Source organism: Pagrus major, chromosome 14 (assembly GCF_040436345.1).
Source record: "Pagrus major chromosome 14, Pma_NU_1.0".
NCBI classification, from domain to species: Eukaryota; Metazoa; Chordata; class Actinopteri; order Spariformes; family Sparidae; genus Pagrus; species Pagrus major.
This window is the reverse complement of record NC_133228.1, coordinates 3,812,908-3,840,635: the sequence shown is the minus strand read 5'-3', so window position 1 is coordinate 3,840,635 and position 27,728 is coordinate 3,812,908. Positions and strand designations below refer to the sequence as shown.

Genomic DNA, 27,728 nt, shown 5'->3' with positions numbered 1-27,728 from the left:
ACCACCCTCCTCTCCCAACTCGCTTCAAACACTGCTAACAGCGTTTTGCTGCCACACAGTGTATGACCAGACGCTAATGGTGGCTAATGACAGTGAACTTAGGTGTTGTTGTATAAAAGGACATTACAGTCATTACACACTACATTTGACTCTTATTTGGAGTGACACTATATTTGAGCATATACCATTATTCCATTACTGTCACTGGTGCCACTGATCATCAAGTTACATCGGCTTTGCTAGATTATTGGCATATTTCTAATATGCAGATTTTTCCCATTAAAGTCTTCTTTTTCATAATTTAATTCATGTTACAAGATGGAGTCTTACTTTGTCTTTTTCTATACATATGGTGTATATTTATATATCACTCCAGCCTGCAGTAACCCAACAGAAGTAACACACGTTAACTGTTGTGACAAAGTAAAAGTTCAACTCAGGCCTTAGACGTCATGAATGAAATGCTTGTACAGGCACAGTAACAACATAATAGTTTATTGAGTGGATATTTGTGACAATGAATACATAATTAAGTAGAATACACTGAGACATTGACTTTTATTAGAAGAGAACATTAAGAAAATATTGGTGTAGGGTTTAAGAAGATTTCGAAGCATTTGGATTATAATAACAAGCCTCCCTGTCTCATTAACAAAGATGGTCAAGTAAAGTACAAAACAAAATGACAGATTCAAACTCCATCTTCAAGGCTGTTAATGACTAACAGAGACAGACACTAAGGCAAAGTGTGAAAAAAAAATCTTAACCACACTCATTCAGTACAAACACACACTCACACACGCACCATGCAAGTATGACAAAAAAATGAACACAGTAATAAAAAGTGAGTCCACATATTTCTATGAAAGCTACGGTTTGTGTTTCTGAGAGCTGATTAGTGGCTGGCTTTGTCGTCACCTCACAGACCGAGTCAGATATCAAGAATGGACCAAAACAACAACAGCAGAGGCAGTTTAGTCCTTTCACAACGTGTCATGAGATCCTTGAAGTGTCACTGAAACGACCACATCGCTTCTCTTTAGGGATTCACTGAAACTGATTCAGAGGTGGAGGAAAAAAGAAAGGTCAAATATTGAGGAAAAATGGCCAAAGATGTCAGAGGTAATTTCACAGCGCCGTGAACAAAATGGCTACAATGAAGATTCACACTTTAAAAAATGAAAAAATAGAAGCAGGCAGGCTTCTCTCCCCCGCAGACACTTCCTGTGTTCTCCCTCTATGCTGTGCTGCCACTGGCCACTCCTGTGTCTGAATCACCAAAAGGGTTGATGGTGTTGGTCTCCATGGCTTGGTAAACCAAGAACAGGAAAGCAGCCACGACGGCCAGCAGGAACAGCTTTATCCATAGAGACATGCTGCGGGCCGCTGCTTTGGTCTGAGCTGCAGGGGGAGCTGCAGACAGCGGCCTGGAGGAGGCGCTGGAGAAAGAGGAGGTGGAGGTAGAGGAGCTGAAGGAGGTGGAGGAGGGCAAGCTGTTGACTCGGTTGATAATGCGGCTCTCTGTGTAGGATGAGGATGAGCTGGTGGTCTTGGTGGTTTTGGGAGAGAAGAGGGAGTTCTCATTGTTCCACAGGTCACTAGACTTCACTGGGCGATCAGCAGCTCCTCTGATGGGTCGTCGACAGGTGGCGCTACAAGAGACAAATATTTTACAATTACTGTTTCCTGAGGGTAAAATAAACAGATTTTGAAAACACATGTACAATAAACTGGTATCTGAGCCAATATAGGATTCTGGTGGTACTGGCTATAACATCACTGAGCCAGACAAAATACAGTGTTTTTGGTCAATGTTATGTTATATTTCAGTGTTTCTCCTAGAAGTTGCATTAGTTCAGTCATGGTGGGATGCTGTTTGGTTTCTAGTGCCACAGTGATATATGGGGTATATATTTGGGATTTGGAAAAGGAAGCACTGGTATTTGATTTTTACATTAGTTGATGTATGGGAACTGGCAAAGAGAGAAACGGGATCTGTGTCTGCAGCTACTTCTAAAGCCCATTCATTAATGATGTTAACACAACCCAGGGGACAGGGGTGTCCTCAGGGTTCTGCTAGCTCTGGTTTGAAGACTAAAAACAGACGGCACGTGTTACAAACTGAAGGTGATTGTGATGGGCCTTTGTCCTTATGATAGACCTTTTTTTAAACAATAAAAAAGCAGTAACAAAAATGAAGATGGGTTTAGAGCTGCAATGATGAGTTAACTGTCTACTGTCAAATTAATTGCCAACTATTTTGAAAATCAGTCGGTTTGAGTTGTTTTTGTTGTTTTTTTAAGAAAAAGTCCAAATTCTGTGATTCTCCTTTCTTTAATATGAATATTTGCTGGTTTCTTTCCTCCTCTATGACAGTAAACTGAATATCTTTGGGTTGTGGACATGCACAAAATAACAGACAATGAAAATATTCGTGAGTTGCAGCCACACATTGATTACTTACGTGATTCCTGTTGGACTGTTGATGTCATTGGAGAACAGCTCCTTCAGAACATCTTTCTCCTCCACTTTCGGGGTTTGCTCGCTGGCTGCAATCTTCTCCACCTAAACACAAAACAATCATGGAGAGTGTGATTCAAAGAGCACGCACCAACCATTTATGAATACATCTCACCAGTGACCGTCAGCAAGCGTCTTGTTCCACATCATTATATAAACTAGATTCCACTGCACAGGGAACATTCCCCTCAATACATCACTACAACCACCTGTAGGTGCACATTTGGACCAGCAGAGGGCTCCTGCCTGATATTAGACGCCCCTCAACACATGACCACTTCAAACAAAAGCCTGGACCAACCACCGTGTTTCCTTGTGAACCTTGTGAATGTTACAGTCCAACAGTGTACCTGTCTCACTAACATGTCCTTGGACAGTGAGGATGTACAGCCGAGCGTCTTCATCGGGCTGCATGTGGACAGGAAGCTGGTCATTTTCTGTTGCCTCTGTTTATACAGCCGGACATCTGGAGGAGCAGACTCCACCTGCTCACAGACAGTGTGTGTGACTGTGTCGAGGATGTTAAAGTAGCCAACAGTTCAGCTGTCACACAACTGTCCCTGCAGAGACCCTCAACAGCTGCACACAAACAACTGACCCATTCATCATTAACAACCCTATACTATAACTATAGATTGTGTGCTTCAGCTCTTCATGTTTCACCAAAGACGATGCACCATTCGTATACAAGTGTCAGTGAGAAGCACCAGTGAACGATAGAAAAAGAGAGAAAAAAGGACATGCAGCCAGCACTGAGTCTGAGTCGAGCTGTACCCCTGCTGCAGAGACCCTGCTGGGCTTAGATCCAAACTGGTCCGACAGGGACCAGGGTGCCTCTCCTGTCTTTATGGGTGAGATGTTACACATGGGGCTAAAGGTGAGCGGGTCCACTCTGGTGGGCCTGGATGGCTTGGCGGCAGGTCGTATACTCTGTTCTTTACACAGGCTCTTTGACCAAAACACACAATAGAATATGAGATATACATGTTCAAAAAGAAGAAGTGGCTATTATACTAAAGAACTTGATAAGAATGAGCTCAGTGATTAATTCCAGTGTAATACAGATTTAATTCTACACACCATAGCTGCTGCTCTTAAAGGTTCAAGTTCCTAAAACACCAACACAAGAGAAACAAAGCCAACAAGTTAAATTGAGGCTGAACTCACTCAGCCACACTACTCACTTCACTCATCTCTCATGTGCATCTGATGGACACATGCCACTCAAGTTTTATCTGTGTGCGTGTTGGTATATCAGTGTGATTCTAAGTAAATAGGCCCAGTTATAGTGAGTGTCGTGGCATTTGGTTGCACATTCAGTCATTAACTGAGCAATTCAACCATTGAGGACATACTGACATGATATATTTTGGTTAAGATGGTTGTCAGACAAAAGGCTAACCTCCAGCAGAGCAGTGTTGAGCAGAGCCACTGGCTTGTAGCTGGTTTGTTTGGTAAGACGTAGCCCCAGTTCTTCTTCTTGAAGCTACAGATTTCAAACAGAAGGTGAGTGGACAGTTTCTTTCAGGATTCTAACAACTTGGCTTGAGTTCTAACTCAAACCACAGAGATTGTTTGTAAAACACGCTCTCACTCCAAACTCATCAAATACAGCAGCTTGGTCACCGGCCTTAGATTCAAACATTACGCTCTGCCTTCCCCTCTAGGGAAAGTTCTGCGTTTGAAGGGCTCCACAGTAACCACCGGTTAGACTTCAAAACAAAGCTTGCTGACAAACACTTCATATACGATATATTATGACTTTAAACTGCTATTATACTTTGAGTTAACATTATTACGTTCAGTGTCATCACTTATGTAACTTTAGCCACATTATGTAGATACGTTTAGTTACTTAGGTAACATAACTTTAAAACAAATCACTCTCCACTCTTGGTCACAAACTGCAGTCTCGTTGTCACAAATTTTATACTACAGCACCAGAGTGGCGCTTCCACAAATGAAGCCAGAGGGGGTAACTACAGTGTCAAACTGACAGGCTGGCTACACAGGCTTGTTTAGTGCGTGGTGGCTGTGTTGCTGAACTGCTGCTGCTCACTCGTGTGTTCACATAGGTTTACGTTGCTGCTGCAGTACAGCTCCTGCCTGCCCTATCTGTTAATATGTTATCAATAAATATGATGATGTGATTTTCCTCTACCCCCGTTCAAAGAGTGAGAAAGCAGGAGGGGGTAGGGAGGGAGAGAAAGAAAAAGAGTGCACAGGGTAAAAACTTCAGTTGTGTGTATTCTCTCCATCTCTGTGACATGTTCTAAAGACATTCAAACTGGAGTTAAAAGCTGTCTACAGGTCGTTTTCAGGTCGATTTTTGCAGAGAACAGCGCATGTTGTGGTAGAAATGGGCAAGACTCTGAATCTCTAGATGAAGCGACGCAGCAGCCTTGCTTGACATCCAGTGTGAACAATCTAACCTGCTAACATGGACAATGAAATGAAACGCGAGAGGTAACGCCATGCAGTAGCGCTGCACATGCATCCAGTGTGTCCAGCCTGTTAGAAGCACAGGGCTATGAACCAGGCTGCTGTATCTGATGCGTTAGGAGTGAGAATAGGCTGGTTTGTACCCAAGACAATGTTGGTCAGAGCATTTATTGATAGTTTGTGCGACTTTCTGAAATAGACAATCTGACTATCTGGTTTAAACTTCTCTCACTTGTCTTTTATACAAGTGAGTGCAACACAATGAATGGCTTTGGGGAAAAAGTCCGAGTGTGCGCCGTTTTTAATATGACCAATTGTATAACAAGTGCAAAGTCATGTAAAAGACAGATTTCCTATAGAAAGACCAGGGAGGCAGTGTGGTTTTAAATCAAATATCCTCCTGAAACCAGGAAATCCATCCAGAAATACACCAGGGAGGGAACCAGCCAGCGGGGGCTTCCTGGAGCTCTACAGACCTCGGCTGTGTTTTGGATTACAATCTTTACTGGATCGGGCCTCGGTTTGTGGTCCACATTACGGAGTGAAGGTTCACTAGCTGGACTCTGAGGCAGCCACGTCAGCAAATCAAACAAGCTAGAGATTTTGCAATGAATGGAACCAAGGCCTGATAGAGGAAAATAATTTGGCAAATCACCAAACAGCCCCAAAAGCCCCTTTGCTTGTGCCAGTCCCCTGTGACCAAGTAACCCCTTTGTGACAATCAGCCTCATTGATAACACACACAATCACCAGCCTTAGGTGCAGTTTGAGACAAGATGACAACAGTGTATCAGCTCTACAACAGATCAGAAGACATCTGAACTAACAGACCAGTGAGTCTGAGCAGGCGTCAGTGAGTGAACAGTGTCTCCCAGTGGCCACAGCACAAAACTACCTGAACAGGTCTGGATGAGGTGGAGGGAGGCTCAGCCCGAACTGGACTGTCCAGCCTGTGGTGAACCCTCCTGTTAGACTGCAACTGTCCCTGCTCTGTCAATGCAGGCCTGAGATCCTCAGGCACTATCTGCTGGGTCAGAAAAACCAGGAGATGAGGACAGAGTACAGAAAAAACAGGACAATTAAAGAGAGGACAAGTAAGACAGAAGAGGTGCAAAGAATAAGACAGAATGAAGGATGAATAAAGAAAGAAAAGTCGCTGGACATTCCAAATCTACTTTTTGATGTTTTGATTTCATACTGGAAAAAAACAATTCCAACAACAAGCAGAGAAGACAGCTAACTAGCTAACAATAGCTTACATCAATGTTAATTAACCACAACGCTGCCTGCAGTCTCCAAGTACCTCGTATTTGGATGTAGCCGATAAAGACGTTCATTTAATGGTCATTTGTTCTATCAAGCAGTTGGAGTAGATATGGAAGAATATGTGAAGATGTAGAGGAAAATGAGCTCAAGCTGAGCACATACACCTCTCTGAAGCCACGTGTGAGACAGGTGGACAAAAATCCCAGACCAGAGGAAAGAGTGATGGTAGTCAGTGTGGAGTGGCTGTGGATCTAAACACCAGTGGGTGTGATCAGTTAGTGTTGATGTTTAGAGAAAGGGCTGGGAGAGGAGCAGGGGGGACAGTATTCACCGCTCTATGGGATAACCTCCTGGATCTGCGCTTTACTTGCAGGACAAGCTCTTCATCATCGTCTTCCTCTTCCATCAACTGGCCCCACTATACATATGGTGAGCACACACCAGCAGACAGTGAGAATACCACTGTTTGACTTAGAGCCTATTTATCACTGTTTATGTCTGCCTTGTCTTCAATCCAGATGTTCTTCATGCGTAGCCATATGTGCAACAGCAATGCTGAATTTAATGCTCTTAATGTTGTGTCTTTTTGCTTTGTTGAGTCTTTTTGAGGCTCACCCAGCTCAGTTTCAGGGCTCTGATGCTTTATATTTAATGATCATGGTTGGAAACACAAAGACAGTCAGTAGTTAAAGAGTCGTCAACATTCTATATGTGAGTGGAGACAGCAGTGTGGAGTCACCTCTGGTAGTTTGTGAAGGTTTGTCAACCAACTGTACCTCACACATAATCAAATCAACCCAAATAAACATGGCTCCAACAAGGAACATGAATGCAACGTGAAAATGTCTTACCTGGAGGCTCTGTAAATAATGATAACACAGACAGTGCTCAAACAGCTGATTAACTGATTAGTTGATCGACAGGAAATAATTACAAACATTCCACTCTGACTGAATGATTCATAAATCATTTAAAAAATAATCAACAGATTGAAAAATAATGAAAGTTGTAGCCCGAACTACAGACCAATGCTTCACATTCACTGTGACAATTACCAGGTAACTTCCGGGGCTTGTCAGGCTCAATAACAATTATCCAATGTTTTACAGGTGATTTTTTCACAATGTAAGCTTATGGGAAAAAGTCTTTTTGGGCCCCAGTGCGTCACATGACGATGTAATTGCACAGTTTGGCCACTTCAGAAACTGGCTTCAAGCCTGCACTCTTCCTGGGGGCTTGATCTCGACGATGAGCCTAGCTGTCTTCTTTGCAGAGGAAGTTCCGGTCAAGCCAACCGTGTTAAATCATGGACTTATTGCTACTGGACAGAGCCTTGGAGGCAGAGCCCCATTCATTCCTATGAAAGCTGCTCATTGGCGCATGAAGCCAAAAATGCAAAGCTTCCCCATTGTGAAAAGTATTTTTGGGCCACAGTGCATCACGTGACGATGTTATTACACAGTTTGGCCACTATGAAAACTGTCTTCAAAGCCTGGCGCCTCTCCTGGGGGCTTGCGTTAAATATTGCTCCTCCTTTCCTCTTCTTCGTTGGCTTTACTGGCGGACTAAAAACTAGGACTGGGCAATAAAACGATCTTGATCATTTTCATGGTAAAATTTGCCACGATAACGCTAATAAATTTAGGACATTTATTTTTGATAGTTACTTTTGAGTCTGTTTTCCTTTACCTAGAAAACACTACAGCAACAGTTAATCGCACAGCAGAGAAACAAAGGCATGTGGTTGATACATGTTTGGACAGGTGGACAACAAAAACAGAGCTTTTAACCGAGAATGGACTCTAACATGTTGATTCTTCCCACGGGCAGTTTAAAACCAGTACATCTCACGTGTTCTGATACCGTGGCGATTATTAAAAGCAGCAATGTGAAGCGCCACTGTGAGATGAAGAACAAGTCTTTTTAAGCAAACATATCCACTCAAATCTGAATAAAAGGCACCAAAAATAAGGCAGCTTCCTCCACTGTGAACATTATTTAAACAAAGTATCGCTCCAGGCTCACAAAGACCACCTACACATGTGTATGAGGATGGCCCTGACACCATCACAGCACAGATTAAAATCCTGGCAGGAAAAGCTGAAGCTCACCTCTCTCACTGAACAGGAGAAAGTGGGGAGTGAGGCAGAAGAGTGAAAAAGACTGTGGAGATGTTTTTTATACAGTTGGTTGAGAATGTTAAGATGTGAAATGAAGTTAACAAAAACGATTTTTATTAAAAAAAAAAGGGTTTTCAAAAGCTCTGTTATGTAGCCTCTTATTTTAAAATGCAACCCTTATTTTACTTGCAATGAGAAAAGAACATGTATTTATTATTGAAGAACTTATATACAGTCCCTCCAGCTCAATGTGAAAACTGACAATATTGCTGAAATATATAAAATCTAGAAAAAAAATAATATATAATTGTACTTTGACAGTCAGTCGTTGACCACATACAGACGTTGACACAACTACTAGGCTACTTTAGAAAGCTTAAGTTAAGGGGTTTGCAGCTCCAAAAAAATGTCAGTTACTCAGTTACAAGTGAAGAGCGCCAGTATTATGTAGCTACTGTCCGGTACCCAACACGGCAGTGACAACAACAGACATGGTCAGAAGTCACATGACTGCAAGGCATCTATAGGCTACAGTGTGTCAGTTAATGAATGCTGCAGCTTCTCAAGACCAAGTGAAGTCTCGGGCCCTGGAAGAAAACAAAATCTCCCCTGTGCTTCCAGACTATGGTCTTGAGGCTGAGCAGGAAAGGTTAACACAGCCCTAGAAGTAAACACAGTTGTTTTGTCACCGATGTCTAAAATAATGCAATAACGTGAAATTTCATTTCCAGAATTAAAATGAAGATTACAGTGTTCTTTAATAAAAGGCCAAGGACAGAGGAGGAAAGAGAGAGGGGACAGATCATAATGGGCTATTTTAACATCTTTAGACTAGAACAGTAACTCAGTATGGGGAAGTTTAATACACTGTCAATGTCTCCTACAGACTGCTTTCTTAATAAACCACTTTAAAAAGGTGTGTGCACAAACTGTGCGCCATGGCTGCCATGCACATTCACAAGCCTTTGCCACCTTCATTTAAAAAAACTCCAGGGAATCCCTGAACACTGCAGTAAATTGCTGATGCCAGAGCTGATGCACGCTGAGTGGAGCATGCATGTGTGATGAGGTGGGTGGGGCTGGAGGGCCGATGGTCTGTGTGTCCTTTAATAATAATTACAATCTTGATTAGAAAAAAGAGTGGAATTTGAGTTTATCTTCCAGGGCAGGTCACAATTTACCTTGGCGGGTTGCCCAAGTACAGCCTATGTATGTGAAACACTGTAGTTTACACAATTAATGGCAAGCTAGTAACTGGCCCGTCCAGGCCATTGAGCACATAAGAAGATCAGGGTTTACCTTACCATTAGCCTATAATTTGGCTGCATGGCCTAAGCATTTTTTCACAGTGCCTTTAGGCGAATAAAACAGAAAAACTACGCTGAGACACATTGCTGGTCGCGTTGCGCTGCTTCTTTCCTCCCGCTGCTCTCCGTGTCGGAGTTTCACTATCCGTGAAATGGACGGAAACACAAGTGTTACTTGAGGCAAATGAGTGCTGTGTAGTGGAAGCTTTGAATGTTACCCAAACGGGTGTCATTCAAACTGAACATTTTACTTGCAAATATGCTGCAGTTTCACAAAGAACAAGGTAAACCAACAGACTTTTTCACCCGGTGTCTCATATTTTTAACATCGTTTAAAGTGAAACTCTTGCCAAAATACAACCTAGGCTTTTTTGTGAAGGAAAGGCCTAGGCTTTTTTTGTGCGTTGTAACATGGAGGAGAGTAAAGGTGGAAAGCTCCTAAAGCGTCGCACTCGGGGATCGACTCTTCGACTGGCAGGACGGCGGCGAGTGGAACAAGCTACTGCTAGCGTGAGTTGTTCAAAAACCTTCTTTTCAGTAAACTCTGTGTACACAAACAATGTTCTCAATGCTCGTGTTCATGTGTAGAGACCCTGGTGATACTACGAGCAAAGTTTCATGTTGTGTTGAGTCTTCCTAGTGTTTTAAAAATAGCGATTTTGATGCTACCGTAATGTTGTCCCTAGCACGCAATTGAAAATGATTTTGACCCGAAAACTAAAATATGGTAAATCTTAAAAGTGGCTTTTTGTCGTAATTATGCTTTTACACGAAGGTTTGACTCGGGTACATTGACAAAAAAGCCTAGGTTGCATTTTGGCGAGAGTTACACTTTAACCTAGCGACAAAACACTGAACAGGTTACTTCAAAATAAAAGCACTTCCTGTCAACACTGTCCATGGTAATACTGAATCATTACCATTAGCAAGTTAAAACATGTTTTACTGTAAATAATGTAAATAGTATGTTTTAACATGTCTTCTATAAACTGAATAAATTCTGTTTTCTTCTCCCTGTGTATTCCATACCATCTGACTTTACACAAAATATGGAGAAACCTACATTCATACACCGCATTCATTTACTGATCCAGTACATGCCTAATTATATATCTTGTGTATTCGTGTAATATAACATGACATATCAATACCTAAAGGAAAACAACAAAATCAAAAAGGGAACTTCACTGTTGTCTGTTATGTATAATCCTCATCACCAAATCCTAATCTGGCCTAGGGCCCCTAAATGTCTATCGCCAGCCCTGCTCCGAGTGAGCTGAGATTTAATAACTCAACTGTGAGCAGGAGGCTTGGACTGTGTGGAAATCTGATGTTTTCACATCAAAGATGTCAAAGAAAGGCGTTAAAACACGAGTCTGAGGCGGCAGGTGAAACACACTCATGTCGGCTAATAGCATTTTAGTATGGCACTGAACTGAAAAAAGAGGAATAGTTGAATCTTTTTATTGTATGGCCTGCAGCCCTATCACATCATCCTAATACAACTGTCTACAAAAATATCCTTATTTAATGCGATTACATCAATGAGAACATGTCATCCACCTATAACAAACAGAACACCACATATATTTACTGGAAAGTTTAGAGTCAAAAAACAGTGTGCGCACACACACGTGCACGCACAGTTGGCAGCCCCCCAGTTTTCACATGCCTCTCATTCTCAAGTCCTTATCGCAACAGGTGCACAGTCACAGTCTGACCAGCAGGAGGAGCTGCTTACAGTTACAATCAGAGAGGTGAGCAGCAGCAGCACACTGCTGGATTACACACCTGGCATGAAGGAGAGGAGAGAAACACTGCTGTTTCCCAAAAGAGGCCATGCAAACACAAGATTTGATGATACTCTGGACTACTGTGAATATTGAATGGTGAGTGGGTGGAGGGTTTAATGATTACAATATGTCAGTGAAAAGAGGAGAGCAGATGGAGGTTGGAACAGACTTTAGGACTGTGTGTGGAGGAGTCTGAAGCATCCAGCATGTGCATGGCAGCAGCTAATCTGCATCATGTGCTTTGAGTCTGACATGTATTGAGCAGCACTGATACACTGAGCCTCCAGGCTCACACTGAGCTGGGTGTGACTGCACTCCAATAAAATGAGAAACCACTTCCTTTGCCAGTATCAGGAAACTGTCTAATCAACTCCAGCTGCTGGGTATCCCATCCTACCTGCTCCAGTTCACACTGCACACCAACTCCTGAACTGCAGCTCAGCCTGCTGCTAAGCTGCTATGATAAATTGACCGTCTTTGCAATGTTTGGCTCAGAGTTAGTCTATGCTGTCTGCAGCTGGTTGCATTAAACAAGCAGTCTTATTTGTTCTTTGTAATTACAGAAAGTGCAGTGCTGGAATGTTGTTAATGAAGTTTAAACCAAGCAGGGTGATAGTACTGCTCAAGTTAGGGAGCAGCTGTGTGCTTCTCTTTGAAACACTCACTCAGTGTGTCTCTTCCTGTCACACGTCTTCAGATCAGCTGGTGTATAATGGTTATGCACACAATGAGAAAGAACACCGAGGAAATCAGATTTTCTCAAATTAAAATATGAGCCCAAAACAGAAAGAGCTCCTCTTCCTGAGGAGGGCAGCAGCTACTCTGAGCTACTCCATGTCTTTTAATTCAGTCAGTGGGTTGTGTTGTGTCAGCTGACATCTGCTGCTTGTGATCATCTTTCTCCTGACTAGTATCAGCATATAATACAGTGTGTGAAGGACTGAGGTCTGGAAGAATGTCAACAGTCTGACAAACACTCACCACTGTTTACATAGCAGCACCAATTAGATCAGCTCTGGGGATCAGATGCTCATGTAACTGTTATGATAATGATGATGATAATAATAATAATAATAATAATAATAATAATAATAATAATAATAATAATAATAATAATAATAGTGTTGAATGGTCAGAATGTGTTGGTATTTGTTTTTTGTTATGTGTTTATAACAATACGATATAAGATAATTTGTCTGGTGATCATTCAAAATGTGTTGATAGAGTCACACAGAGTGACTGTTAGTGTCTGGTTAGTTACACTGGTGCACACAGTCTAGTTTTTATAAGACATTGGCTTAGTCTTGTGTAACAAGCTGAAAATGTGGAAACAATGTTAATAAAACATGTGTCACATATTAAATCAGACTCAGACCAACAAAGTAAACAATGGCCAGCAATTACAACTGGAGGTAAAGAGACAAGACTGGAGGTCATGATGTCACATCTGGGCTAGCTTCTATAACTCAGTGCAGCCTCTCCTTCATATTCTAATGGAAACACTACAACACTGGACATCATGGATGTCAAACAGTAGTTTTGTTTAATTGTTAAACAATTACTTCATCAACACAAAAAAAATTACAGCTCCCATGAAAAAACTGCAATGCGGTAGTGTAACCTGGTTTCCCCCACATCTATAAATTCACCTATGCTCATCTGAAGTCATTTTACAATCATTTTTGGCTGTTTGAAATGTTCACAGCACTCGGTCCCCTCTGCCCTGCTGTTGGTATAGACATGTCAGCACTACCTGCGACCCCTGCCTCCAATCTCACATGGACTCCCCTCGTGTCGAGTCGTGATGTGTAGTCTTCTAAGGTCTAGGTCTTATGGTAAATGATGTTCATTAAAAAGGCACATACAAACCAGAAATATTAAATAAACAACAGTATGAGATTCTTTTCCAGAACATAAAATTCTGCTGAGAAAGGCTCTGTTCAAAGACTGGACTTTTAGCTATGAAGCCTGATCTATTGCAGAGCTCGACATTTTTGAATAAGTGTCATTCGACAGAAATCAAGCTATTAAGGGACTATCCAATCACATCGCGCCACTAAATATGACAGTGTCCATGACATAGCAAAATCTCCAGTGTGGCACATGAATGGAAAGTGTCAGGTGACACTTTTTTCCTCTTGAAAACACGTTATTTCTGTCTACACAGGTGTCATGTGCCCGACCATAAATCAGCCACAAGCATTGTTACAAATGTCAACAGGATTTAATGACATTTTTTTTAAACTTCTGGAACAGAACCCAGAAATTCCAGTTTTACTTCTGTTACAAACAGACCAAGAGCTGTAAACATGAAGTCATATGGACCCACCGGTATCTCATTCATTGGACAGTTGTGGTGACACACAGCATCATCAGTGTTAGATGGACCCATATGGGGAGATCAAATTCTGGTGAATGACAACAGCTAACGTAGCACTTCATTCAAGATCAGCATTGTTAGTCCAGATCTCATGTGTCATAAATAACAGACCACAACAGTGGATAAGTGTGTGTGTTTTTAGGGCGGGTGCATAGTTAGCCAAACCCCATAGAACAGGACAGACACCAAACACAACTGACTTGACTGCTTTTCACTATTGGATTTAGCAGGAACATCTCCACACTCAAAGTGATGTTCATACTTGTTCGCATGATTGCTACATTATATTTGCAATATTATGTAAATGTAGATTAATTTGGAGATCTGCCTCTATTTCCACAATCAGTAGATCTAACAGTAGCTTTGCATTTGAGCCAAAATCATAGATCTACTATCATGAAATCCAGTGGTTGGTCTGCTTTGCCTTCACATCACACCCAAACTTCTTACCTTGGGACCGAGACTGCTCCAGACCCCGACCACTGGTCTCATTGTTTAATGTGAACCAGAATTAGAGTGACAGCTTTTACAACAGCTGTACCTAACTGAACCACAAAAACATTCAAGTACTGTACATGCAGCTGTTTCTCTTGAGGACATTTATTAACATAGGTAAGGAAAAGGTAAAACAATGTTTTCCATCATAAATCATCAGATAATACTGGCCTATATTGATATTGGCATAAATCCACCAGTGAATCTCACCACTGATTTCTGTAGTACAGAAAACTATCAAAGGTGGCAAATTGCAGGTAGCTCAAAAATGGAAACATTACAATCTGCTTTCAATCACAGGCTTTTCAAAGGAAATAAACAGCTCCTCTGTCATTTAGGTTTATAGATTTCCAAGTACTGCAATGACAGTCAACATCAAAACTACTGCTATCATTAGCCCCATGCACACTGCCTTTTCATCTTGCGCCGACATTCCGCCTCGCTGTCTGTGTGAAAGTTACAGAGGCTAAATGGTGACGGTTTCGTTCCACCTCTGATCCACCAGTGGAGGTAGTAACAGAGCCGCAACAGAGGAGAGACAGCGTCTGTGTGTAAGGGTTAGCTGGCAGCGTGGGACAGGAGTGTGACGGTCTGATGGTGTTCAGTCTGACAGCTAAACAGATCCTTCACTCATCAAATAAAAGAGAAATGTCCCACACTTGTAAACCCACTAAAGCAACGTAGTGTGGTAGCAGGTTGTGTCTTCAGCATCTTATATGAGGCTTCAGTGAACTTCAGCCCCTGAAAACAGCAACATGCCAAGTTTTTCCTCACTCAGATCGAGGGTCTAAGGACAGAGGATGTTGTTCACTGTACAGATTGTAAAGCCCATTGAGGCAAAGTGATTGTGATCCGCTATTTACTGATGGTGATTGTGTGATGTCATTTAGAGCAAAAAACTTCTCTTTGTCACTTTCCAGGATGTTTGGTGGGTCAGGATCTCAATCACAACCCTTAATAACTGCATCCATATGACTATAAACTGTCATTTACATTTACAGTGGAAACACATTAAAAACAAACACACAGATTTCATCGTTGTAATGTGTACCGTCATGCCTCTTTTGGTTCTGCTATGCCGGCATGCTGTATGAAATGACACACTGCAGCGGCTAAATGCCACCACTGCTTTTTTCAGTGCGAACAAACAAAGGAAGTGTAAAGGCGAGCCTTCTTTGCGGCGATATTGCAGAATCTCTGTGTGAAAAGGGCTATAGACTTCAGGGATTGTGACTTTGTTGAGCATGAGACATTTTATCAGCTCAGGAACTACAATGGCAACCATGACAACAGATGGTGTACTGGAGAACAGTAGTGGGCTGCCCATGTACAGGTGTATATAATGATGCTAACTTGTTGTTATGGTGATAACTTGAGAATAATCCTGAGGTTGTCTTGTTGAAAAGCCTTCTGTTACCTTGGTGTGTTGGCTGCTGCGGGCGCGGGTGGTGACGGGCGGTTTCCCTCTGCTCCCCAGCGGTCTCTCCACAACTGGAGCTGGTTCAGGTTCTGCCACAGGCTCTGGTTCTGGTTCAACTATCACTTCTGACAAAACACAGTATAGTCTGTGATTAGTTTCTGTCAGTTAGTTTCTTACCCTCCAGGCAGCCATTAGTTTCCCTTCATGTCAGTACATATTTGTTGTCAAAGACACAGATGTCGCCGTCATGCAGGTAGGGACTGTGACACGCTGCCTTGCCAGTTCATTTCTTTTGAATGCAAAAATACTTTCCAGACCTCCATGTTTGCTTATCATAGTGTCATAATACCAGGCTTTCTGGTAGATGACTCTGAAATCCAAGACATCTGAATGTTGCTGAATGTAACAAGTATGACTTTTCATGGGTAATAGTACTGTATATGGCCTTAAAATAATAGTGTGATATTTTTAGATACACAATGTTTGTTATTGTTGTTGATATTTTGAAAAACTGGACACCAGATTTTAAGATCATCATATTTTTGACCAAATACCTTTATATGGAAACAATACTGCAGGGATGACTATGGGTACCTTCACAAAATATTATCACAAGAGCTTTCTGATAAATCATTGTGAGTAATTTAGATATAATGGTGGTTAACAGTAAGTATTCAAAAAAGTAGGTTCAGAAACTGACATCACTATACAATAATGCATTAAAACAAGGAAGAGACAACATTTAAGTCATAACAGCATTTAACTATATCCATATATAGTCTCATAGCATAATAATGATATAATATCTATATATTGCCTAGCCCTAATGGGTAATATGACTCACTGTATGACTCATTTCTCTCTTGGCCATAACATTGATATGTCCAACAAATGCAAGTTATTTTACATTGTGGACTCAAACTAGCAGCTGCCTTAAAGTCAGACATGACCTGAAATGTACGGCATGCTTTGGAAAGTGGGTGTTGATGTAAACATAAACGTGTAAGGACTGGTAACAACATGCAAAGCCACTACAATGTTGCCTTAATAACATTCTCACTCAATACACCATAAAATCACATTTGCCCAATGTAAGACCATCAAAAAGGGAAAGTAACAGAACATCACATTTTATAATGAACCACTTCCAAGTAAAAGTACCAGGAAAGTGAAACCATACTGTAACATATTTTGTAAATAAGATTACCTATACATTATAAGCATATAAACCCTTAATCTACCGTAGTCAAGCACATATAATCAGTATGAATGGTGTAACACTGTTCTCACCATCCTCCTTGTCACTGTACAGGTCTGATTCAGAGTTGCCGTTGTGGTTGACCTCTATCTCCGTGAGAACCAGCTCTGGCAGCGGTGGCTGTGCTGGACCGTCATCCAGCAGTTTCTGCAGTTTCTTCTCGTACAGTTTACGGGTGGATGCTGGGAGGAGGAGCAGAGAAATTCAGTTAAACCTGTAGTAGAAAATCTGACATGTCAGAGTGGGGGAGAACTCGTCAATAAGTAGAAATGATTCATAACCAACCTGAGAAAAGACCACAGAATAGCCAAAAGTGTAATGTTAAGAGCCTAGCCTCTTCTCGATGGAGAACCAGCTTATTATTGACTTTTTTTTTTTAAGTTGTAAATTAGTAATATTATTGCTCCAAGATTCTTATAGAGATGTTGCGGTTTACAATAGTCAGTACTTAGATTTGTCAGTGAAAACCTGCCCTTTCCCATGACAGGAATATACACGCCTGATTGACATTTGGGTTCTGTCTCAGCTACACAAGTAGTATGAGTGCTATAATGAGTGTACATAAATTAGGTAGATAACAGGTTTAGGATCGGATCCCTGGAACCGGTTTGTTGGACACCTACAGGGCTCCAATCAGAGAACAGAGTTGTCAGTTGGATTTAAGCAGCCATCCAAAAGGCAACAGTAGGAGAAACTCTGGATGATAAACACTATTATTGAATTAACTCTCCACCCTAAAAGCAAGACAAACACCTGCATGGGAGACAGCTCTGATGAACACCTTCATACTGTGCACCATAAAGTGTGCATGCAAATCAACAGCTGCAAAGAACAATGGGACAGTGAATATTGTGTTTTCTTTATTTCTCTTCAATCTTCAGTATGATTATTTATCATAGTTCATGATTTGGTAATATTATCTCATTAATCTCATATGTCTGCATGTTTCACCTCATCCACACTGGCTGTGCAACAAAAGCAGCACATGAACAACAGCTGCCGTCACTGTGCATACTGCATCTGTTCATCCACACTTCTGTTCTGCACTCACAGCCCGACACACAATCATGTATACACGTGAGAGGGAAAAGCACACGCAGACTGCTACACGGCTGGTGTTGACAGCTGGTTGTGAGTCTGCTGTGTTAGATGAGTGAATAAAACTGTGGCCGAAACTTGTCAGGTGTAGGCAGGGTGTTCAGAGAACCTGGAGTTGGACTGCATGATCTCACGCTCTCATCAAACTTGAACCAGATAAGAAAATTATGACTATCTAAACATATATACATGCAAATATAAATATAGACATATCTAAATCTGAAGGACTGACAGAATAGTCTTCGGCCAGTATGAAGCACCCTGGTGTCATTTAGTCAGTGACAGATCCAACATACCTACTCAAAAACACTCTGTCATCTTCCAATCACATCAATGGAAACGGAAAAGGAAAAGTAGCTACATTACTTTTATACACTGCAAATTTTCTCTACAACATGTATATTAAACAATAATAAAAATATGATGAAATAAGTAGTCTATCATCCTATTTGAGTAAAAAGCCAGCATGTTTTCTGATCTGCTTCAGTTGAATTTGCTGTTAATAAAACCTCAAAACTTCTCTCATGTTTACCTGTTGTCTTCATAAATGCAGCATAATGGGGTTTTTTTTGTTTTACATGAAAATTCAATTGAATGCAAATTCCAGCTGGTTGTAATTTGCTTGTTTGATCAGAGTTAAGCATGTCAGTGAAACTCATTACATTAACACTGTACCCTGCATGCGACACGAACCAGTGTTGGCAACAAAATCATTTGATTTCATAGTTTCCTGTCGGAGTGTCAGAACTGGTTGTGAGCAACACAACGTTTCTTTTTACTTCTGTTGTTCACATTGAAAGTGAGATATGGACGAGGAATGGTCATCTGTGTGCTGAGGGCAGAGGTCACCTCAACCTTTAACCTCATATGATCCTGCTGCTGTTTGCACTGATGTGAGCACTCACCCACTATTGGCCCCGCGTCCACTCCGTGCTTGAGCAGCTCGTCCTTCAGGCCCTGGTCGGTCAGCACAGTCACATCCAGCTCGTCCGGCCGAACCTTGTCCGTTTTCCTGGTGGCTTTCTGTTGGATGAGGACAGGACAGCCTGGTTGGTGATGCAATGATACACCCTACCTAAAAAAACCTACCATGGCTTTATTGTGGGCCTGAGGCAATATAATCAGCAGGTGATCACATTAAAAGGTGAGCCAACAGACAGTTGTGTTTCTGTGTGTGCGTTGTTTATGTTTTAATCAAGAGTGTGTCACATGTGAACACTTCATTATCTTAGCAGTCAGTGCACAAACACTAATTAAAAAACAAAATCCCCCCACACCATTTCTCCAACATGTTTGAATAGTGAGATAAGAAGTGAGACAAGTAAAAAAGAGGAAAAGTCAATAAAATGTGGCTGCTGGGTTCACACCCTAAAGCCCAAACGGACACTGTCCCACCCTGCCCTGCCCTCATGTTCACCTCCAAACACCCTCCTGTGAAAGTTGTGTTTGTCGAGCTTTCAGACGGTTACAGAAACCTGTTCACCAGGTTGCTGATTATACACAGTGGATTAGTGTTGTCAAATATATCAAAATATTAATATATAGTGATTCTGAATATTTGAACCGGTTTCAATCCTCAGTTTATGCAGTATAGATACACTAGCACTGGAGTTGAACATGCACATCTGTCGGGGTCACATTGCCCCCGCTTCCTCCACAATACATAAGCCTTGTTACAATGTAAATACAAATCTAAAATGTAATGCCAAGATTGTTTCAGTTTACCCCGAGATATCGCACATATCGATAGTAAGTAACAAAATCCAGCATGGTAACAATACTAGAGTGGAATAACTTTTAATAAATCCATCATCCTCCTCCTTCCTTTCATCTATAAACAGATATGTGTATTCACGCACACAATCACACAAGAGTTGAAAGATGATCTTAAACTTTAGGAGATACCTTCAATTTCCTGATGAAGTGAAGCCAGAGAAAAAAAGAGAGGGAAAACGTGTGGCGCTCTGAGCAGATGCTGCAGGCGCTTCCTCATAGTAAACAACATGCTGGCTCACACCAGCCTGCAGGAAATTACTGCGTGTTTGAAGCCAGCTGCCTCTGAAACCAAGCCCAGCGTCTCCTCCTCTGCTCACAGCCTACTCTCTGAGGTACATAAAGTATGTGCATCAAATATTTTGCTCAGGCACAATGGGAGAATACCACGCTGCCATGTTCTGAACCAACACATTTTCAAAAGACTGAACTGAAAAGTTTAAAAAGAATCCAACAGTGGTCAGTGTGCAGAGCCACCAGTCGCTCCGATGACTGCCGAAGTCACACTGCTCAGCTGCTTCATAGTAAAAGCCGCAGTACAATCTAGGGCTGCAACTAATGATTATTTCCATTTTGGATTCAGCCATAGATTACTTTCCAAATTATTCCATTTGTTGTTTGGTCACGGAAATGTCAGAAAATTGGGGAAAATGTCGATCAGCCCAAGATGACATCCTTAAATGTCTTGTATTGTCCTCAACCAAAAGATATTCAGTTTACTGTCATAAGGAGGAAAATTTAATCAGAGAATTTTGACTAAAAATACTCAAACAGATTAATCAATTACCAAAATAGTTGGTGATTAATTTAATATAATTTAGATTTAGAATGCCTTTATTGTCATCGCACACAGTTGTACACTTGAAATGTGCACGCACACGCACACACACACACCTTTTATTTTGGTTGCTAAAAGATTTTTACTCACAAGTACAAATAGTGCATATATGCACTACCTAACTCAACAATGTCACTTTCAATAATTTGCACTAATTTGCATACTTTCATATTTTAATTCTATGCTGAGCCTCTGAAACGAAATTTCGTTCTGTGTTCACTTGTTGCACACTGAATGACAATAAAGTCTGTCTAAGTCTAAATATCCACCAGTCAGTTTTGTGGCTCGACTGAGGAATGTTGTTTTCATTTCACTTCCTTCAGTGTGACCTCGCATTGACATTTCCCTCCAACAGGTCTTTATGGACACTACATTGAGACTATCACCTGTGTCAATGCAGATTCCAGCAGTAGGTGAGTTGAAGTCACAAAACAGTTGTGTCACCATGATAATAGGTGTCATTTGTGATGAAAAACTGGCAGACAAAATAATGTTACTACGCTACACAAACTAATCAGACACAATGCTTACTGCATCTGTATTTCTAAAAAACAGACAGAAAAATGTTCAATGTCATTGTCAGGTCAACTAGATTGAAGAGATGATTTGACCAGAAAATGCATTACAATGAAATCTACATTAAAAAGCTTCTTTTACAGAACTATTTGTAATGTGCATTCCTTCTTGTTGACTCTTGACTCATTCAGCTGGCAACAAATCAACAGAAAATGTGAGGAATGCAAAGATGATTTGCTCAACTTCAGCGGTGAGGCTTTACCACGCTTCACAGCATGTAATAAATGTGAGTAGACACACAGAGAGGCTGTCTTACTCTGCGTCTGGCTCACAGTGGGCCCTCAGCAGGGTTTGGTCTGGATGTGAGCCAGGCCGTTTCATAATAACAGTCGGGGCTGAGAGAGCAGGAGAAGAGGAGGAGGGAAGAGGGCGTCTGTGACCCAGCCTCTGTAGACCACACCCTGGCCTTTAAAGGCATAACTGAGCCCTGAGCTCACAGCTCAGCTCTGTGGAGTAAACTCACTACAAACACTGTCAGACTTTCCTTTACAACTCCTCACTGAAGCCTGGATGGAGTAGTGTGAGGACGAGACATGCCAGGACCTGCGGCTGCGTGATGTAACCGGCTGCTTGGCTCAGTTACAATGGAGTATGTGTGGTTAGCCATAATTTACTCTGCTATCATTAACCACAACTGTTTGCATTGTTGCTGTCACACAGTGTTCATACTTTACAGCTTTTTCTTCTGAATCCCACCAACACAACATAAAGAGGGAGGACCTTTAAGCGCAACAGACACAAAGTATGTGAGCCTTTAAGGTTCATTTGGAAAGGACTCTCTGACTTCACGTAACTATTTCAGAAATGTAAGGAATGAATCTTTGAGCTGCATGCCCACCTCCACCTCCACCTCCACCTGCAGCCAATAATCACTCAGACATGTGAGCACTGGGTCTCACAAGATAAACAATGTCAACACTGCAGCACCTTATAACACAAAGGACAAAGTAATTACACATGTGCCGCGTTTTTCCACAGCCCTGACTTTTTAGCGCATGCACGCGCACACGCACACACACAGTAGCAGTCTGAGCAAAAATTCCTCTACCTCAGGAAAGTATTTCCTCATAGCAGAGGCAAAACCCATTAAGACAACTGCAGGAGCTGCTCTAAAACGTATTCTTGGTCTACTGTTCCAACCTTAAATCTGCACTGGGTAGATGTTTTACACTCCTCTATCAGTCAATCACAACCCTCAGCTGAGACAGAAGAATCTCATGCATTTCCACATGGCTACTAGCAGAATGTTTTCCAAACACAAGACATACAATATCAGAACTCAAGAGGATGAATACCTCTGCCAGGGAGGTGATGTTTTCACCTGTGTCTGTTGGTTAGTTAGTTGGTTTGTCAGCAGGATTACACAAAAACTACTAAACAGATTTCCATTAAACTTGGATGATGGATGGGCCTTGGCCCAGAATAGACCCCAGTAACTTCTGGTATAGATCCAGATAAAAAGGGACTGATACCATCATATAGTAAGAAAAACCTCAAAGAAATCATAATTTCCTAGAACCCAAGATGATGTCATAAAATATCAGAGCAGGACTAAAATCCAAACATATTCCATTTAGGTTTGTGGAAGATAAGCAACATTAGTTGAGTGTGTCCCTTCTACCACACGGCCAGTGTGGCAGGCACTGTTCTGAAATAACTGCAATCCGTGCATGACCAGCAGCTGCATGTTAATTGGTGAAGCACCATGCAGTTCTCTTCCTGTGTAGGTCTGTTGAACTCCAACACTCACCTCTTTTTCATTTAAGCAAGTAATTTGTTAAGGAGGTAGAATTAGGTTCCAGAAGGTAGGGGGACAAAAAGTAGTTCATGTCAACGCAGCAGTGGCGGAGAACTCTTTTAGCCCCTAGAAGTCAGTGCCAACTTGACAAAGACTTTGTCAAGAACAAATGTTGCAATTAAAGGCTGAATTTCTTCTGTGTTTTAGATCATTGGAATTGAAAAAAAAAATGTAAATCTGTGGGTTGTTTGACTCTTGGCTGGACTTGCCAAGTGCTTTGGAAAACAAAATGGGTATTTGTCAGCACTGCCTAACATTTTAAGGATTAAACAACTGAGATAACCCTTTTTTCACTTAACAGTAATCCTGCCGTCTGAATGAATCCCATCAATGCACAACTAAAAAAACAAACAATGTTTTCACTGTTTCTGATCGGCTGCATTAACTGGGGTTACGTTTCATTACCATGTGACTGACTAAATATAAAAAATGTTTAAAAACCAGCGCTTAGTGATTTGATTACGTATCCAGAATCCATGAAACCACACACACACAAACAGCTTGCGATGTTAACAGTAAACCACATCCCCTCTGCCCTTCAGCATTTATTTGTCATCTTAAACTCATGAAAGATTGATCATCCTCATGGTCCACACCTCGATGCAGAGCTGCTGTTCAAAACATTCAGGTGAACTCACAAGTTCATAGAAGAACAGATGAATGTAAATCTTGATAGAACTATGCAGGGTAACACCTGCACACAAGGTTTGTCCAACCTGCAAGCAGCAGAGACAAACATGCACACTGACACCTCCCACATGTTTGACATGTCATTTCTCAGTCACCACCTTTTTTACAAACCCCGTTCATTCAGTTGTCATGTGCAGACCGCCCCAAACAAGTCCAGACTAGACCTGTCCTGCTGCACACCTGTTTGACTCCAAATCCACAAAAACACTGTCAGAGTTTCTCTCTGCACATTTTACAGTGTGCTGTAACTGTATATTCAACGTCCAACATTGTGAGATAGGGTGTTTTTCAACAGTTTTGTTAATTTCTCAGAGAATAATGCATGGATCCTGAGGAGTTGTTTTTATTTATGTTAAAGGGGACATATTATGCAAAACTCACTTTTTCCTTGGTTTAGTATGTATATTTGCGTATCCGGAGTGCCTCCCCACTGCTTAAGCATAAGATTCGACAACTAAGTCAATATTTTGTACCTGTCGGAGTCAGGAATTGAGTCTCTAAACGAGCCGTTTGGATTTCGACCGGATTGTTACGTAACAATCCGGTCTTTTGAATACTCCTGCCCTCGCGCTGGGTATCTCCTCCCACACTTCGCCAGCTACCTGACCGAGGATCCGCCATTTTCTTGTTCTCGTAAGTATTTAAAAATACTTACAGTGAACAAGCAGAGGAGATTGTATGAAATCGTCTCAGTTGTTCATGGACGGTGAGCTGCTGTTCCGCCGTGAACACGCAGAAGAGACGATATGAAATCGCAAATGTGTATAGCTCGTTGCCATGGTCACGCGATGCCGTCCTCACGTCTTCCGCCCGGCAGGAAGAGGTGGGCGGCGCACGCAGTAGCTCTTTAGTATTAAAGGGACGCTTAGAGCAGGGCTGTGAAACTGGTGTGTAAACACCCCTGCTGTGCTCAATCCTTCGTTTTTTTCGACCAAAGCATTTTACTATCATTCCATTTAGACATCAAGGAACCATGTCAACAAGCAGAAATGAGCATAATATGTCACCTTTAAATCAGGACATATGTAGGTGGCTGGTCAAAGACACCAATAACCAATATTTGGAACTGATATTTATTTGTAGTAAAAATGAAAATTTTAGTGTCAAAATTTCAAACAACTGGTGATGGAATGAATGAATTAAGCACAATTTACTCAAGTACTGTTCTTAAGTACAATTTTCAGGTGGTTAGGGTTAGAGTATTTCTATTTTCTGCTACTTTATGCTTCATCTCCACTACATTTATTTAATAAATTTAGTTACTAGTTACTTTGCAGAATCAACTATTTCATTGTTAATAGGCTATTAATTGTGGTGTGTTACCAATCAGATAGTGTTGTGGGTGGCACATTGTGTGAGAGGAAGCTGCATCAGAGCCAAAGAAGCACATTTTTAAATAAGTATTTTGTCGGCAATCTGACAGAAAAATCACAATGTCATTAGTCGAAAAAATGTGGAATATGGGCCCGATTATCGGTCTATCTCCAGTATAGACCCCAACAAAGGTCACACCATCATGATTTTATTCATAGTTTTGTCTGTGAAAATGAAAACTGTGATGCAAAAATGATGATCTCCAGTAATCTTGAATCATACCATACATGTGATGAGGAGATCTTGAATACTGCCTATGTGGAAAAAATAATGGATACTTCATTTCATCTGGTTGCCTCCCTCTTTTGCCTGCTCTGAAATCATCGATGACCGATCCGGAGATCATTTAAGCCATTTAAGACAAGGTAAAAATATAAAATATAAGTGTTCAAAATGTAAGGACTTGGGGGAGAAGAAAAAAAAGTAAAGCAATTGAGTCATCATGATTTTTTTTTAAACTTACAAATGGAGCAAGCAATCCAACAAGATATGATGATATAAATCGTTCCTATAAGCCTGGGTCAAGTTTACAATGCTTTTATACTAGTGCCCGAGTTTTGGTACCAGAACAAAAACATTTCCTTTATCCAACAGAAGAGTTCTCAAATGTGTCACGACTCTTCTGAGTTAGACATTTCAGTTGCTACAGGCATACCAGGCCCTAACCTTGACCGACCGTCATTTCTTAACTTTTGTGAAGTAAACTACATGTTCTCTTTACAGTACGATGAGATAAAAATCCTCTGTGCACAAGCCAAAGTGATATGAGATGGCTCAACATGTCCAACCAACTTGTGGACACACTTCAGAAAGTCAGCAGGCTTCAGAAGTCCTGCTTTAGAGGAAAATCCTTGACCTGCTCCTATTCAAGGTTTCTGAAGAACGCAGGCAGCTGCTGGCTCGAGGGATTATTATTATTAAAACAAAGGAGGAATGCAGAGAAACTCCGACCCAACACCCACACAAAAACATCTCAACAGAAACTGCACTCAGTCAGTCACCCATCAGCCTCTTATCTGGAGTAGTTTCTGCATCTGGGCGTGATTTGATTTCATGTAACGACAGGCAAAGCAGCAACTCTACTGGTCCACTCAAACTGCCCTCCAACGTAAACTGATTAAATTAACATGTCAAAGAGCAAATGATCTGCATGAGACAGAGAATCCCTGCTCGGGCTGCGTTGCAGATATAATAAGTGATACCAACCTGTTTGGATCTGTGGTTTTGTTGTTGCTAACAACAGTGAAGACTCCTCCAGCGCTTAGAGCTGATGTAAAGAGGGGACTCTTTGGGGGGGAAGTGAAAGCTGAAGTGTGCTAATGTGGTTTGTGGGCCTGAAGTGTTCGGGGTTTGGCCACATTCATTCATAAGACTTTGGTTTAAATATTTTACATTTCTTTGTGTCCCCTGGGAAAATCCCCGACAGTCCAGTTTAAATAGAATGTGCTGAGGGATCAAATTAATGATAACAACTGAAAGCATAGGTCTCTATCTGATGAAGGGAGCTGCAGGGGTGTAACCTTAAAATCTATACTGAGAAGAAAAGTTGGTTAATCTATTGGTCAGGTAGTTCTGACTTCTGATGTGCATTTATAGACTTTAAGGAGGAGCAGTCGATTCATCACAAAGTGTTCTGGAGAGAAGTGGTCGCAGTCGTCGTTGGTGTATTTGTATATTCTAGTTCCTGAACAGTAAATCACATTAGTAAAGAACTTGGCAGAAAGCAAATGCACTAGTTTTAACTTGGACCGCCCTGCAGCCTACTGCCGTGTAACATTATGTTTCAGCGAATTCAATCAGAATTTCACTTCGAAACAAAAATAAACCAAACTCACTCTGCCGGAGGAGCGACTTCTGCTGGACACCACGGGCGGCGGCAGCTCCTCGTCGCTGGAGAAGGCGTCCAGAGTCGTGGCCGTGACATGTTGGTTGTTCTGAGCGGTCAGGTTCTTCAGATAAAGCTGGACATACACGTCTTTGGTCGGGTTGCCGCTCGGAAGCTCCACGTTGTGGGCCAGCAGCTCGCTCTTCAGCTTGTCCTTGGTGAGCACAGACGGGTCGTCCAGATACTCCGGCATGTCGGCGTGTGGATGGAGGGACAGTTACCGTCGCCTGGTAAGTTAGCTAGCTAACAAGGAGGGAAAATGGAATAAACGGAGGGGAGGTTCGGTCTGCGTGGAGCGGCTAACTAGCGCCTCTTACTGGATTCAAATCGCAAAACAAATACAAGCTAAGCGGGCAAAACTGAGTCGAACTAAAAAAGGAACACAAAGACAAAACGAAGACGACTTCGTGCCCTGCTCCCCTTCCTCCTAAACGCCAAAGAATAGAGAAGTGAAAACGGTCCTCGGTGCCTGCTCGGGTAAAATCTACATCACGGTGCTCAGGGATAACCCGGGCCGGAAGTGACTGCCTGGAGAAGCCGGCTCCTATTGGTCAGATGCTGTCACAAGGAGCTTCCTCATTGGCGGAACAAACACGCATCTACTGAAAATTAAGTGACGTCACGAGCTTGTGAGACGGTTCAATCACCCTGCTTAAAGAGCGCGAGACAGGGCTGACTGGATATCATGAAGATAA

At 41.7% G+C, this 27,728-nt stretch overlaps 1 protein-coding gene across 7 annotated transcripts; it reads right to left on the bottom strand.

Annotated features, from left to right (window-relative positions):
- Positions 1-479: 479 nt before the first annotated feature.
- Positions 480-27,529, bottom strand: tmpoa (thymopoietin a). Of its 7 annotated transcripts, XM_073480941.1 has the most exons (12): positions 26,984-27,523; positions 19,005-19,122; positions 17,034-17,183; positions 15,741-15,868; positions 6,560-6,646; positions 5,858-5,986; positions 3,923-4,006; positions 3,601-3,630; positions 3,295-3,468; positions 2,871-3,005; positions 2,465-2,565; positions 480-1,652 (listed from the first exon to the last, which is right to left on the bottom strand). In XM_073480941.1, exons 1-12 carry the CDS (start codon positions 27,224-27,226, stop codon positions 1,238-1,240), a joined length of 1,794 nt encoding a protein of 597 aa, XP_073337042.1. In that variant the 5' UTR covers positions 27,227-27,523; the 3' UTR covers positions 480-1,237. The 7 variants fall into 7 exon arrangements, with proteins under 7 accessions (XP_073337042.1, XP_073337045.1, XP_073337043.1 ...); XM_073480944.1 differs by lacking the exon at positions 2,871-3,005; XM_073480942.1 differs by lacking the exon at positions 3,601-3,630.
- Positions 27,530-27,728: the final 199 nt, after the last annotated feature.

Bases quoted from the DNA above. Each gene is read 5' to 3' on its own strand.
- tmpoa (XM_073480941.1), bottom strand. From the start codon at position 27,226: ATGCCGGAGTATCTGGACGACCCGTCTGTGCTCACCAAGGACAAGCTG. The intron at 5,987-6,559 runs GTGAATACTGTC...CTGACCCAGCAG, and splicing joins GGAGGTTATCCCATAGAGCG to ATAGTGCCTGAGGATCTCAG. The intron at 4,007-5,857 runs GTAGTTTTGTGC...TGAAATCTGTAG, and splicing joins CCTCATCCAGACCTGTTCAG to CTTCAAGAAGAAGAACTGGG.